The 15773-nt window shown below is 34.7% G+C and overlaps 1 protein-coding gene across 2 annotated transcripts in view; it reads right to left on the bottom strand.

Moving 5' to 3' along the window:
* The window catches only part of FGF14 (fibroblast growth factor 14), a 375114-nt gene that overhangs the window by 82724 nt on the left and 276617 nt on the right, over window positions 1–15773 (bottom strand). For both annotated transcript variants that reach the window (XM_053971364.1, XM_053971365.1), the window contains exon 2: window positions 4995–5105. In XM_053971364.1, the coding sequence (XP_053827339.1) occupies window positions 4995–5105 (111 nt within the window). The remainder of the gene's footprint in view (window positions 1–4994; window positions 5106–15773) is intronic.

Here is a 15773-nt window from a genome sequence, read left to right as displayed (position 1 = left end):
ACTTTTTTTTTTTAATAAGCAATCACTTCTTTCTTGAGCAAAACACAAAACCACCATATAACGTTTTCCTTCTTTTATGTTATACCAACACAGTCCATTAACTTGAAATCTGAAATGCCTGTAGTCAGATATTTCCATATAGTTGTGAAAGTCTATTTAGGTACAACTGACTTTTAGCTACAAGAAAATTGCTATTACATATTACTGTTTTTCTCAAGATTCTTGCTACAGACCGACTGCTTAAGAGTTCTGAACTTGCAGCCTCTTCTGCACGCACACTGCCCTTGTGGCAGTTAACAAAACTTTCCACAGTACCAAATCTCCAATCAGATCAGGGCAACTCCTTCAATTTATTTTCATCTGCAGGCCCACAGGCAAAAATGACAACTCCATCAAAACATCTTTTAGATTGGCAATGACTGCAAGGAGTATGGTGTTTATAGAGATTTGTCCATCCATTTCTTATGGAGCAAACCAATTCTACCTGGCCGATCTCACAGAAGACATAATTAAAACTTTTTTTCTAAGTATGACTGAACATTTACCTGTCAGACTAAGATTATCCCAGTGGGAGAAACAGGCTTACCTAACTCCCAGAGATGGTGTAAATAGATGAGTAAATGCCTGTATAATTCTTTGAAGATAAACTTCAGTAAAAACCAGTGCAAGCATCAGGCTGCAGATATTTCAGTGCAGTAATCCAAAATTAACATTCATTAATCCAAATTTAACAGCACTGCAGGTGTTTTTTTCCTAATCTTTATGTGCTTTATTTCTGTCTAATTACCTCCTTTACCTTACAAGGGTGTTGTAAAGGTTATTTTATGAGTACCTTCAAACCAAATTATGATAGTGGTAGGTATTTTATAAAGACATTAAAAAGTTAATACTTCCGCGTTCAATTTGGAAGATATAAATAGAAGTATGCATGAAAAGATTAAAATAAAGGAATGTTAAATGGTTGCAGGATTTCTTGAAGAGCAGCTCTACCAGGCACCAAGCACCACAAAGGAATTTAAGCATGTTGCAGCATAGTAAAAGATGTGCACAGCACAGCCAAGTACATTTTCTTGGATAATGTTCACTTTTTCATTTATCAGTTTATGAAATAAGACTACTAGGTAATGCTCTTTTAATCAGAGAATATTATAAACATGTTATAAACACAACTGTAATTTCATAAGGGGTACAAATTGCAACATTTGAGTGTTACAATCAGGTCTGTCACCTATAAAGGAAAGTATCATCATTTATGTTGCATTTTTTCAGTGGTTGTTGGCTGAGATACACTCTAGGTGAATTAAAACAAGCTGTAGAGCTGAAAGATTCAGGGTTTCAATCTCAGAAATTAAAAAGTTGGAATTGTCTGTTTCTCAAATTAATTAGTCTTCCTACTAAACCTACCCTTCATTCATGAGACAAAACTTTGAAGATAAACCAAAGTCTAAAGATGAGCAGGTTTGGGTGGGGAGGACAGGAGGAGAATGTAATGCTAGTTACTACAAGCACATATGGAAAGCATTTCTATCTCTTTGTGATTTCTGTGCAGGAGCTTGTTTTTCTTAATTAATAATGATGAGGCCAGTGAAGCAAGCTGCATTTGCACCTGTGAAGTCCAGGAACATTAGAGGGAGTGTGATAGCTACACTGAGTAGGACCTCAGTAATGAAAGCTACAGCTTTAACCACAGTCACTCCTGCCTTTGCTACAAGCAAGACACAAAAGCAAACCAGAAACTGAAAGGTATTAGAGAAATTAAATTTAAAAAAAAAGCTAAAACAAGATATCACTAAGACTGGGGCAAAAAGAAATACAGACTGTACACACAAGATTGTTTGGCTAACAGCCTTAATTTGGGAAAGTGATTTAAGGAAACTCAGCACCATTAACCAATAGGTGCATTAATTACCATTGTTTCATGAAACATTATTATCTTGGAAAAGTTATAAAACAAAATTACAACAATGAACTGAAACCTGTTGGTCTGTTTCAGTTGGGTTCTATTATAATGGCCATCAACATGAGTAGACGAAACTACATTCATGCAGTTGCACATCACGTCTTCCTCCCTATTTCATGCAAGTTTTTTGCACACAGTGATACACTAAAAATGCTGTCATCTCTCTCTGCAGTCTCTAGCCTATATGCAAACTGGGACAATGGGTAGCTGATTAAAACAGCTGGTACAACTCATTTTGATTTCAGATAGAAGCAAATCTTAATCTTAGTTTGAGCTACCTTTCTATAACACTGTGACTCCAAAATGTGTAAAGTTATGTTTACTGATATACATGTAAAATGAGTACAAAATTATCTAGGCACTTGAGGGAATTTTAACTTCAAGTACTTCTCTAACTGCTTGACACAGAATACATGGCAACAGCACAAAAAGTAGCAGCATGACTAAGCTTCAAACAGTTTCCTTGCTGAAGACAAAAGACATCTTTTTTCTCTCCCTCGCTCCTTGCTCCCTCTGGCTTCTATGACACCCAGTTACTCAGTGGGCTCTCTTCAGGGACAATGAATAGTGCAGAAGACAGGTGGAAGGCTGGCAGAGATGCACACCCTTTGGCAGTCTATATTTCCTTTTTTTTTGAAACACACTTTGAACGGAAGTCATCACCACTATCCAGTATTCTATCTGTCCTATGGACAGCTGATACCTGTCCATCCCTTCACCCACTGGGCACATTAAATGGGCAGCCTGCAAGCAACACAGTCAGAAGCAGGATTTTCTCCCTTGGGCAGCTGCCAAAGTTATTCACTTGTAAGGCTCAGACAGAAATTATCATGCTAAGGAGCTCAAAAAATAAAATCTCAAAACACTAGAAATTCTATCCATTAGAAAATTATTGTTTTAAAGTGAAAGAGAGAAGGAAAAACAAAATATGCTACAATAAAAAAAAAAAAGCAGTAGGAAAAAAAAAGTTCAATAGGAAATGAAAGGCAACAAAATGGAAAAGGAAAAAACTGACTGGCAGCACAAGAGAAACAAACACATATTCATACAATAATGAATATACCAAATAGGTAAGTATTTTCAGCTCTTAATATAGTGTTGATACATATATGCAAACAAAATTTCAGATGTAGACTGTAGGCCTTCCTGGCAAACACATTAGTTTTGCATTCTTCTGTTCTAAACTGTCTTTACGAAAAATATCGGAAAACTGGAGTAGTTAAGAAAAAGTTAATCCCACCAGTTAAAGACAGAAAAAAACGCCTTTGTGGAAAGAAACCTCTACAACTTTTTAGCTAAAAAATAATTTTTGAATAAAGCAAATTATCTAACAATATTTATGCAAAATACACAGTACTTCTATATGGTATTTGGTTGAGTTTGGAGAAGTTCAACATTTCAGAATATTTATAATATAGACTATCCATTCCACATTTTGGAAAAAGAAGAATAAGGGAGATGGGCAGAGAGCTGGAAAATCAGAAATGCACAGAAGAAGGGAAAGAGTGAAAAAAAAAACAAAAAAAGAGGATGATTTGTGAAGCTGACAACATCAAAAAGAGAAAAGTAAGGCACTGTGGTTTAGCTTTGAAAAGACTCCACATCTATAGAGATCTAAGAGTTAAAAAACCTCTCCGAAATAACAACAAAACATTATAAAATTGTTGCAGTCATACACACCTTCTCGCTGAAGCTGAAAATAAGAGAGTTGGGCAGAGGGAGAGAGATCTGCACTTATACCCTAAGACAGCTCTTAGAACTCATCTAGGCAAAGTGTAAAAAGTAAGCATAATCTTGTCTTTTTTCAGGTCTCAGTATGTACTCCAGTACTGAAGTGGGCATGAGAGATGGACACATGGAGGGAAGAAAAGAAACAAGGATGGGGGTGGGACACAGAGGGAATGGAAGGGGAACAAAAACACTTGGAAAACAAGCAGAGAGATACACATAAAAATATATTAAACAATTTTTCTCAATTAAAAAGCCCTCTAAAACAAACTATAAAGGATGATCATGCTATCTGCTGATGAAAGGTGTTATAAATGACAGCTGTGCATCAATTAAAACAGGGACTTTACCAATGTAAGGCAGAAACCTCAAATACCTTAATTTCTGCAGCCTAATTTCAACATTTTTAAGGAAACTAAGGGGTTATTTATGTATGCATAATAAGAAAAATCTTGTGCATTAAAAGTGCTTAAAATAAAATTCAAGATTACACAGAAATGCTACTCAAATATGTCATGATAATTAAAATAAACAAAATACAAATCAACTGTTTCTAGAGTAAGAATAGGTTTGTTTAATTACCATTGCAGCTGAAGTTATCAAACATATATATATATATGCTCATTGAATGTAGCAGTATCATAGGAAAAGCATACCAAAGCAGCAACCCACACGGCCTTTCAAGACCGCTTTTATTTGGAATATTTTTAAAAACTGCCACTTTTGCCATCTCTATAGTGGCAAAAAATCTCTTAACATCATTGGAATTCTGGCTGGCATAGGATTTTTAGCCCCAAAATTTTTAGTACCTTCAGCAAGGTAATTTAGCTTGTGTTTATGAAGGTCTTTGATAGTTTAGCATACATTTACTTGCTTGTAAATTCAGATTTTTCTGGGAAATTTAATTTCCATGTGTTGTTATTTCTTTGTTATTTATTGGAAAATAAAAAAAAAAAAGTTAGATAAAGTTTTTATTAAAAATTATTTTAATATAATTTTACCACTTTTATATAATTATCAGAAGACATTAATTGGCCTAAATATCTCCCTCCTAAGGTGCATGAGCACTTACGCCTTCCCCTTCAGAGGCAACACATTTAGGCCAATGTCCTGCACGAGCCATGCTAGTGGTCACCAGGCTTCGAAGGGACAGAACCCTCCTCCTTGGGACAAAACACATTCAGAAACCCTCCAAAGGCAGGCAGGCAGGCAGGCAGGCAGGCATTAACACGGTGCCTGTGCATACACATTCGAGCGATGCGGTCTGCGTGTGCGATTAAGACATTCCCCTGGGTCAGTCACTTACTAGAATTACTGCTGTCATCCTTGGTTCCATCGAGACTTCCATCGGGGTGCATTTGCAAGTAGTAGCCTTGCCTGCAATATAACCTGGTCACTATACCCTTGAGCTGGGGATCTGAAAGACAAACATATTTTGTCACTAGCCTCAAAGCTTTTTCCAAGAGTTATCCCTATTTCTCTCACTGTAGGAGGATGTTTGGTGAAGCAGCAATGCTGTCTTAAAAATAAGTACTACAACAGGATGTGTGCTGATAGAGATGGAGAAAAATCTGTCTGCAGAGTGTTGTTAGGTCAGTTCTATGTCCTGTTCTCTACCTCCAAAATCCTTCATTATAATTAACAGGTAAAACAGAGAAAAAAAGAACACCCAAAACACCCACAGTCAAAAGCTTAAACCATATTAAGCCCTGCAAAAAATTGTAGACTTCAGCAACAAGTATAGCCCATTAGAGAAACTAACAAAGCATTTGAAAAACCCTCTTGGTTTCATATATGTTAGCAACTTACTGTACTGCACATAAGTTTTAAGGAAACTGTGAGGAAAAGGTCTGTTTCCTTTCATATCAAAAGTGGTAAACTTATCAGGTGCAATTTGTAACAGTATAATCTGAAGTTCCCAGAATATTTCAACCAAGCTAGAAGCACATCCAACTCACCTGCCCTCTCCCACCCCCCAGGGAATAACACACACACACAATCAGGGCAAGACATAACCTTTGTTCAGCAGAAAGAAAAAGCTGAAAAAGCTCTCAGTGAGATAAAGCTACAGGAAATCCAGGTAGCCAGGAACAACGAAGGTTCTCCATTTAATACTCTGCATTTATGAAAACTGCCAAGAATTGGGCAGGGAGTGCCGAGCCACAAACTCTTTAATTCACAGCACAGATGTTGCCTTACCAAACCACAAACTGAGCTGTTACAAAATTGTTTCAAAGAAGGCATTGCATCTTTAAAAAATTCAACAAAACTACCTCCATGTGATATCAGTATTAATATTGTTAAACATTAACTATTAGGCCCAGTTCTTCCAGGCAGCCAGTACATAAATTTGGGAGAACATTGGCATTAAAATGTCTATATCATATCATGCTTAGCTGTGCAATAATGAATTAAATTCATAAATACTTTGATACAGATATATAATAAAAATAAGCATGTGAACTTCAAAGGAAGACAGAGAGTATTTTCATGCAAGCCTGTGGGCAGAATACAAAATTTGTATATAATTGCTCTCACAATTAATCATGCTGGGTTACTTAGGGTATCCTAAGGGGATGTAAAAACAAACAGTGATAAACAAAACTGCCTCTAAATGGTATGTACTGAAATTTCTGTAGAGGCTCAGTTCTATGAAATTATCCTGCAAATATTTTTATTGAATATCCAAATTACAAAGTTATATTAAACAATAAGCCCTTCTGAATTAAAAATACAAGTTAAACTGTAAATATAATTTAAAAACTGTTACTATAAATAGTAACACTGTAAGATTTCTGAGGCATGGAAATAAATAATATGGACAATCAAAGATCAACATATAAGCATATGCAACTTAAATTTTTAAAATTTATTTAAACTGAAAATTTTGCTTTCTGTAAATTTTTACATTATCAAAAGTTTGTCTTTATATATGAAAACTCAGAAACAAATATTTTTTTAAAATTTAAGCATGTTAAACTGTAATTCATTTGAATATACTGTTTCCATCAATTTCATCAGGTGATTCAAAATTATTTTCATAATTTAAAAATAAAAATTGAGTTCCTTTAACACAGGCACTATTCCTGTCAACGTATGCTTTCAATGTGTACTTCAAATTGACAATTTTAAACATGCTTGCTTAAGACTCATTAAAAAGGCATCTTTAAAGACTAAATAAAAGTATAATAAAAAATATTATTAAAACCAGATCTTTAAAAATTATTTACAGGAAAAGAATCAGCATTTTGAAAAACATTTTCTATACCCAAGGAATTATGAATAAATGATTTTTTTATCAACATTTTCTAGTGCAAAGATGTTTCATAGGAAGGCAAAGTACAGTCAATTCTCTGTCACCAGCTGTTCACATCTACTACTTCAAGGGAAAAATGTCAAACTTAGAAGTGACTTTCAAAGTTGTTTTTTATACTCATTCTATTCATTTTTCTAAATTGAAAAATTAAATATAGTTTCTAATAATCATTCATCTGTTTTCATCAAATGCATTATTTAAAATTAACCCTGCTTTACCAGCTATCCAAAATTATATCTGAATGAAAGTGAAATGACACATCAATCTTGATGCAAGTCAAGCATAAGCAACAGTCACAAAGACTACTCCATACAGCTTCAAGGTAAATATCTCCAAGATGAAGCAGACAATCCTGTCAGGCAAGAAGTTTATCTCTTCTCCTTGCAGAAAGATAAATTACCCTTTCACATCCTTTTTGAGACATCTGAGCAGCAAGCAGAGAAGAGAAATCTGCTAGTCCCTGTATTTCTGTAGCATTTTATCTACCCTTTGTCTCTTAATAATATTACAGGAACAGTCTTAGCTTCAGATTATTTACAAATGAGTTTCTCAAATCCTTGTTGACCACACTATTTTTTTTTTTTTTTTTTTTTGTAAGCTAGTGAGCAACAATGCCCAGAAACACCAGCAGAAGACAGGTGCTGCCTGTCCACAGGTGTACTGGGTGTGTCACCTTTTTTTAACTCTCACCAGAGTGACAGACAGACCAGCATTTATTCTTACCCTTTAACCCCCACAGACATTTTTATCTTCCCACATGTAAGAGAAAAAGAATGGCAAGAAAATACAGCAAAAAAATAAAGCAGAAACAGGATGAGAGGAGACAACCTCACCAAAGAGCTCCTGGTTCCCATGATTTTGTCACAGAAATTTTGCTACAAGTTCTCTTTAAGTCCTAGCTTCCACAGTGAAATTATTTTTTGAACAATATAATTTCTATTTAAACACCTTGATTTTAGGGGAAATGAAACGAAAAGAAAGCAAACTTCACCATGCATCAAAAATTATGGAAGAGTTCAACATCTCCTAATGATTTTTATCAATTTTTTTTTCCACCTTGATTTCCGAGGTTGAACAGTTCAGCATGACATGTCAGCAATGCCCTACATTGGGAAAAATTATTCTGACTTGTCATTATTAGAGGTTGTCTCTTAAAATTCAAAGCTCTACTGAATGGACAAAGCAACACCTCCTCAAACCTCTCTTTCACAGAAATCTGTGTGACAGCAGCCACTTGCAGCCCACTTTTCTTGCTTTTATTCCTTGTCAGTGGTGATGGCAGGATGCATGATTGCAGCTAACATGAACACTCTGTCAGTATCTTTTCTGATGTCCTCAACAAAGGCTGAGTTTAATTAAGATGTCTTCTCCCTCAAATAGTGGCTACAAAAATGGCTTTGGCATTAACTCATGACAGGCTGAGTGCAGCTCTTGCTCTAGCAGAATTATGACACTTTATATTTTGAATTGTGAATATTTTCTGTTCACATAGATAATGGCTTTCACAAGTACTTCCCCACTCCAACACACTGTCAGGACAGATGTATTTAGAATCTTTATAGATTTAAAATAAACTAGGGAAAAAACTTATTAAATATGAGTGTTAAAACATAGATGAATTTAAAACGCTAGAAGAACAGTGGTGAATATAACTATTGTATATTTTAAAAATTAGTCCCTTAGCATCCACTGGAGTTTTAATTTTTAGTTTTTTACCAAAGCTTTTTTTTTTACTGTCATTATTTATTTCCTCCCTCTTCTGTGCAAAGGCACTAAATAAATGTCTGCTGACAAGCAAATGCTTAATGGGAGGGTAGTCTCACATCAACTCACATTCTTATGGAGAATAAACTGCATTATCCAGTCAGCTACCAGTCTGCCACAAAATGAGTCTCTCAGTGAGCCAAGCAAAAGCCAGTATTTAGAGGTACATTCTGCTGAAATAGCAGAGCATCAAACTCATGATAACAGCACCAGGTACTTCATGTTTTACTCATCTTTTATTCTTTGCACTTCCATCCGGCAGTTTTCACTTGTGGATAATTTAGTACTAAAAGTACCACTCATATTAGTCCAGGAAAAAAAAAAAAAAAAAAAAACAGAGCATTTTTTATTTATGGTTTATGGTACTCTGACATGACTTGGCTGTTATGTCTTGCTTGCTGATGTTATGGTCAGCATTTGTTAGCAATCTTCTCCCTCATCTATTAAACTTTATTGAAATATAATAAAACCACATTATAGTCTGTATTAGATTTTTTTAAAAAGTTAATCCCCTCAAAATCTTGCAATCACAAAATTCCTTTTGTACCTGGGAAGTAAAATACCCACTCAAAGTCCAGAGTGTCTCATCCACTCCAGGCACATCTCCCTATTATTTTGTAAGGCCTGGGACTAACAAAAAGCCCCCGTTCCTGACTTCTCACACAAGAGTACTCTAACAGTAGTGTGTGTGTGTAGGGCGTGTTGGACTGGAATTCTCGCCGTCTCTCTTACTGAAATGTCTCTACTTTGTATAATGATTAATTAACCCCCTGCAGGCAGGTTAGACCCCATCCACTACACCACAGTTCTAGACATCTTCAACCCCTCACCGACTTCTGCACAGAAACTTATTGTTGCTTCAGATTAATGTCTGGATACTTTTTAAAATTTAAAAAACGTCTCTGTAGTGCTTAGTATTTTAGAAACTTTCCACTAAGCAATTCAGCACTGGAAGCAGGGAAAAAGTTCCATGTAAAAATTACATTTTCTTTTTTGGATTCTCATTTCAGGTATTTCAGTTCCCACTTTTTTAATGCCTTTCCCAGTTTTCAAAAGTCATCTTCTTCACCTGCTATATTGCAACAGGACTCAAACAGGTACAGTCGTTACAGATGATCACATTACATTTCGCCTTGTTTATGCCAAGCCTTGCATTGTCATTCCAGCACGTAAAAGTGCAGGATCTTCTGAAATGTGTGTTATACAATCGTAACGGCAAGCTTCCTGAAGCAAGTGCATTGCCAATGGGGAATTCAAAATGCAGAACTTTGTACTTCATTTAAAGGTGATAAAATCCTAAGTATGCATCTAAAACCATCCTTCATTATTAAAGTCTTCAGCTGTTCCAGTGATACAGCTCTTGCATTCAAAAGCTTTGTACACTCCTAACTTCTTTATTAGGCTGCCCTATCACCTGGTGTCTCAATGTTTCCAAGTTTCTGATTTTTTTTATTTTCTCTCATTGTTAACAGGAAATAATAAAATTTGAACATTTATTTTATACGCTAGTGCTCTCTAATTTTAATAATATTTTTTCAATGTCTCACAATATGCATTAGAAAACTAAACTTTAGTTAAAAATTAAAGAGAAAAATATTTTTGAAAGAAAGTTTTGCTCTATTCAGGGCAAAAGGGAAAAGCACATAATGTGAACTCAGAAAAGAAATAGCTTCCATTATTCCCTGTTCCCATAAGTAATAATAGTCCTTGTTCTGAAACGAGGTGGCTTTCTCTTTGCTCACTTATTTTTCCGTTCTCATGATGATTACAGGGCACTTAACTTTGGTGTTTATTTTTAACTCTACTTTTTGTCCATTTATGTCTCACATCACAAGCTCATCTCCTGCAGGACCCCGCTTTGAGAGCACGGTTAAGAGACAGAGAGTCCTCCCACGTCCCTGTACTGCCATTGTCATTGGCACTTCCACAGCGTTTATGAAATTTCCTGGTAAACTATGCAAGCAGGCTGGAGTTCTGCAAAATGGTTGCTTTTCTTAAAAGCCCCCTTTGTGCTGGCATCCTTGTCTTTGTGCTGCAAATGTTTTTACATTAACAGCAAAATGTGCTCCCATTCCATTTGTGGGTGCTGGCATTTTGTATCTGGGTCTTACAGTGCATTTCAAACTACATAAGCCTTGTTTCTTGCTTTATGGCTTTGCTCAAACAAATTTGATCATCAACAGAATTACAGGAACTTGGCTGCTAGCTGGGATCATTTATATGTGCTCAGATTTACAATTTGATTGGATTTAATAGACTTGTCTACAGCGTAACAATTAACAGCCTCCTTTAACAGACAAATTATTACTGGAGGGTATTTGTTGGAAAGGGAAGAAGATCAGATTGTTCAAAAAACACTTAGTTCCAAAATCAAAATTTTACATGAGCATGGTATTGAATTTTAGTAAATTCATTTAATAATTTGCACTTCTCTTCCTACTGGACTATACTGAATAAATCTGATGGTTCTGATCTTGCAACACATGGATTTATTGGAAAATTCCTGCCTAAACACTGCCTTCCACTTTTGACCCATGTTTCTTCTACTACAGTAAAATTCAAAGGTCTCCAATTCCTTAATATCTAAATTATATCTTAGTTTTTGTTATACACAGGAATATTGAGAAGAAGCTGGTCTCGACTGCCAAGCTTTCTTAGATAGCACCAGTCACAGTTTAATATATTTAACTAACAAGCATAATCTTCCAACAATGAAAAAGCCCCATCTCAGCAACTCTATCCATTTTCTCAATTTACTTTGAAACACTAAAATTTCTACTGTCTAACTTCCATGTAAGAAGAGTCTTGCTATTACAGTTTTTATTTGTTCTTTTCATTTTACATAAGCTTAAAAAATACCCAATATGTCTTACTGAACCTTATTAATGTAGATAAAATAACATTCTAGTACTATGTTTTGGAGTTGTTCCTGTACCTGACCATCTTAGCTCTACCTGGCATATTCTTGATTCTAAATTCCAACAGCAAAATATTAACATTATAAAAAATACTGCTTAATGTTTCTCTTGAAAAGAAAAAAGCATCAAGCAATAGATTCCAGAAATAAGTAATTTGTGTCTTCAATTTGCAATAATCTCTACTTTATTATCTTTCCATGAAAAACCTTTTTCAAACACTAAATGCAATTTTGCTCACACTCAAAAAATACCAAAGCACAATAACATGACAGCTTCTATTACCATTTAAACTATGTATTAAATTTGACTAGTACACTGCCCCTGGAATCAGTAAATAAATGAGATTTAAGAATGAGATTTCTCTGAAGATGTCACTGAATGCTGAAAGCACAATAGGATGGGCATAGATGACCTTTACATATGTAACTTAATTTATTTCACATAGCACCTAACTCACCAAAGAATGAATTTGATACCTCCCCTTCTAAATAATTTCTAGTTTTAGAAGTCAACGTTTAAACACTGCATTTATTTTCACAAGCTTTACTATTTACCTCCTTGCATGCTGCATTACTAAGCAATGAAATATCTGAAGTCAGCTTCTATTTCTTTCACCAGCTGACTTAGAAATAATTTTCAAAGTACCCAAACAGTCTATTTTACAAGTATTCAAAGCCATCAGGATAATTGTTAATGGAGAGGGGATAATTTTAATGCAAAGTATTGAATCCTACATGACATTCCACTGCAGGAAGCTTCCATAGTCCCAAGTGGCAGGGGTCTTCAACTTGTTATTAACTTCATTTAATTCTTGACAGAATACATAAAAGTCCACAAAATGAAGTATATTCCTTCTGCTTAGATATGTAAAACGATCACATCTGAAATATGCTTGTCAAGAACATATTTCGTTTTATGTTCTTGCCAATGGCTCAAAATATTGAAATAATCCATTCACATTACATTCAAGAAATTTTACTTTACTGACTACTCTTAAAATTGAAGGAAAACAGAAGATGCAATGCCAATGAACTGGGACAAAGAAGATTTTTTCCTAGTTTGGAAGTGAAAATTAGAAATTGCAAAATATAGAATTTTAGACTCATTTAGTTTGGAAAGACCTTTAAGATGTTAAGTCTTACTTTTATGCCAGCACTGCCATGTCCACCACCATGTTCCTTAGTGCCACATCAATACATCTTTTATATACTTCCAGGGATGATGACTCTACCACTCCCTGGGGCAGCCTGTTTCAATGTTTCACCCTTCCAGTGAAGAAATTTTTTTTCTAATATCCAACCTAAACCTTCCCTGATACAACTTGAGGCTATTTCTTCTTGTCCTGCCACTCATTACCTGGGAGAAGAGGCTGACCCCCATCTGGCTGCAGACTCCTTTCAGGCAGTTGTAGAAAGTGATAAGGTCCCCTCTGAGCCTCCTTTTCTCTAGTCTGAACAACCCCTGCTCCCTCAGCCACTCCCTGTAAGATTTTTTTCTCAAAAGATGTGTCAGAGACACATTGCAGAGCAAAGATTCAATTTTCTTTGACAGCTGAAGAACTTAAAAGCTTTCCTGATTCCAGGTGCAGCAGATTTCAAATATCTCCTAATGCAGAAGTCTCATTTTTTTACTGCCACCACAGATGGCAGTACTACATTTTATACTTTTATACAATTACTACACTTTATAAAATTACAATAATCAAAAGTTGTCATTTCCACGTGACAGTTTGTTGAGTTGAGTAGAATGAGTAGAGATTTGTGCAGTTTTAAATATATAAATCAGAAAGGCAAAAGAAACAGGAATTAGTCTTTTTCAGCAGTACTAACAATATAGTGCACAAATGTAAACTCCTGATTAACAAAATAAAAGCATTAAGTAGTTACCAAAGATAAATAAATCTGTTTCAAACTTTAAAAACTCATTTAAATGAAAATAAAGGTGTTGATAAAACAATTACATTTTAATTTTTTGTTCAATAATGTACAAAACAAAAAGATTTCTTCTTTATATCAGATAGGAAAACATTTACTGTGAAAAATTTGGATCAATAAACTGACAACCTTTAAAAAAGTGGAAAAGTAATTTTACTTGGAAGAACACTATGTATATTTATAAATTATTATTATATGTATATTACGCTTTAACATAAATCCTCATTGTCAAACTATGTCATTCACCAACACTGTCTGTACAGATTTGTTTACAAGGGCAAAATTTGTTTACAAAGAAATCGCAGCAAAATGAGATCTGTTAAGTGCAAATTACATTTCAGTCCCCTCCATGAAGAAGCAATATTACTAGAGATGCAGGAATCCAAAGAAATATTGATTGAGAAATGGATAATCCCTTTGTGAAAAGGGAATAAATATATTTCCATATTTGTTATTAGTTAAGAACATTGTTTCTGTATAAAGCAAGATTAGAGGTTCCATCAGACAAGGGGAAATTTGTGCTGTTAGTATGAATAAAATGCCTTATTTACTTAGAATAATATTTATTTGTCTAGGAAAGCACAAATGCAGTGGCATTAATTCTTATAGAAGAGCTACAAAAGAATTTTTAATATCATTATAGATACAGTGTCATTAACAATTTTTTTAACATTTTAAATAGCATTACATTTGTCTTTCACAAAGGGTTGCTGTTTTCACCTATAAACTCCAAAACCACTAACTGCAACAGAAGTGAAAAGGAGGCAGCATTACCAAAAAAAGTATTGAGAGTGTTCTATCAAATATAATTGAGAGTGTTCTACTTTTTTCATTTATTTATTTTTTTAAGAAATTATATACCCAAGAAATGGGATGAGTTATCAGAAACAGATTAGTAAGAATTATTTCAACCAGAAATAGCAAGTCATATTAAAGATGAAGTTCTTTTTTTTTCAGTGTAACTAATTGTTACCTGGGAATTCTCTTTAACCAGAGAAGAAATAGCAGACTATTTCCTATATTTTATTCTACTATATGCACAAGCACTTGCATGTTTTCTTTGTGAGATGGAGAGACAGCAAGAGAAGCAATGCATGGCTGCTTTGGTTTCCTGAGATAATTTTTTTCCAAATTCTCCCTGTGAGAAAGAGAAAAGTCCATTCAGCCTGCAGATTGCAAGGCTTTGTAATCTGTGGTATTAAACACCATTCAGAAATCCTAAGAGTAGCAGCTTGAAAAACTGATTTTCAAACTGAGACAAGAAAATAATCCCCTGCACTTGAAGAAGACAGTGAATCTTTTCGAATTCTGAATAAGAGAGTAATTTCTTCTATCATTGGTATGACAAAACCATGCAGCTTTATGAAGCTACTCTCTGCTTATTTTTTGACTTTGAGGTTAACTTGGGCCACACCTTCAGGGCTTTTTTGTCTTCTCCTCATCTCTGCTACCCACGAAAACTTGGAATACACAGAAAGGAAACAAACTATTATGAAGTTACATGACCCCAGGATCTGGGCTTTAAGGAAATCAGCAGAATTTGACACTAATGATACAGGACAATCACAGAAACTGTGACAGGCAGTCACTCAGCTCAAACCTCTTTGAGGGACTTCAGTAAAACAACTTTGCTTCTCTAGAACCTCTCTTTTTTCAAGACTGACTCTAGCAAGAACAAAAAGGCATGGCTAAAACTGGCAAATTCCATTTATTCAACTAATGTTCCTGGAGGTAAAAAAAAAACAACAACAAAAAAAAAAACAAACAAACAAAAAAAAAAAAACCAACAAAAAAAAACCCAAATAAAAAAACCCAAACAAAATCAAACTATCAAACTGTTTATCCCACTTAGATTACCCTGACTGTTTTGGAAACACTATTTAGTCCATATATTTAGCTACTAACCAGAAAATAATCAGAACTATACTCATAGCATCTGTGAGAAAATGTGCAGAATCAGTTCAGATCAACTTGATTATTCACTAATAAGGAGTAAATCTTCCAGTTCTGAATCTTTTGATAATATAGTGGTGACACACTGAGCAGAGACTACCCAGCCATTAACAGCCACCTACAGAAAATGAAAGTATTCTATAACGTATCACAAGATTAAAAATACCTGCTAGGTTTTGGAGGAGCTCAAAGTTGGTTCA

The sequence above is a fragment of the Vidua macroura genome, chromosome 2, assembly GCF_024509145.1.
Source record: "Vidua macroura isolate BioBank_ID:100142 chromosome 2, ASM2450914v1, whole genome shotgun sequence".
In the NCBI taxonomy this organism is placed as follows: Eukaryota; Metazoa; Chordata; class Aves; order Passeriformes; family Viduidae; genus Vidua; species Vidua macroura.
This window is presented reverse-complemented; position numbering and strand designations above follow the sequence as displayed.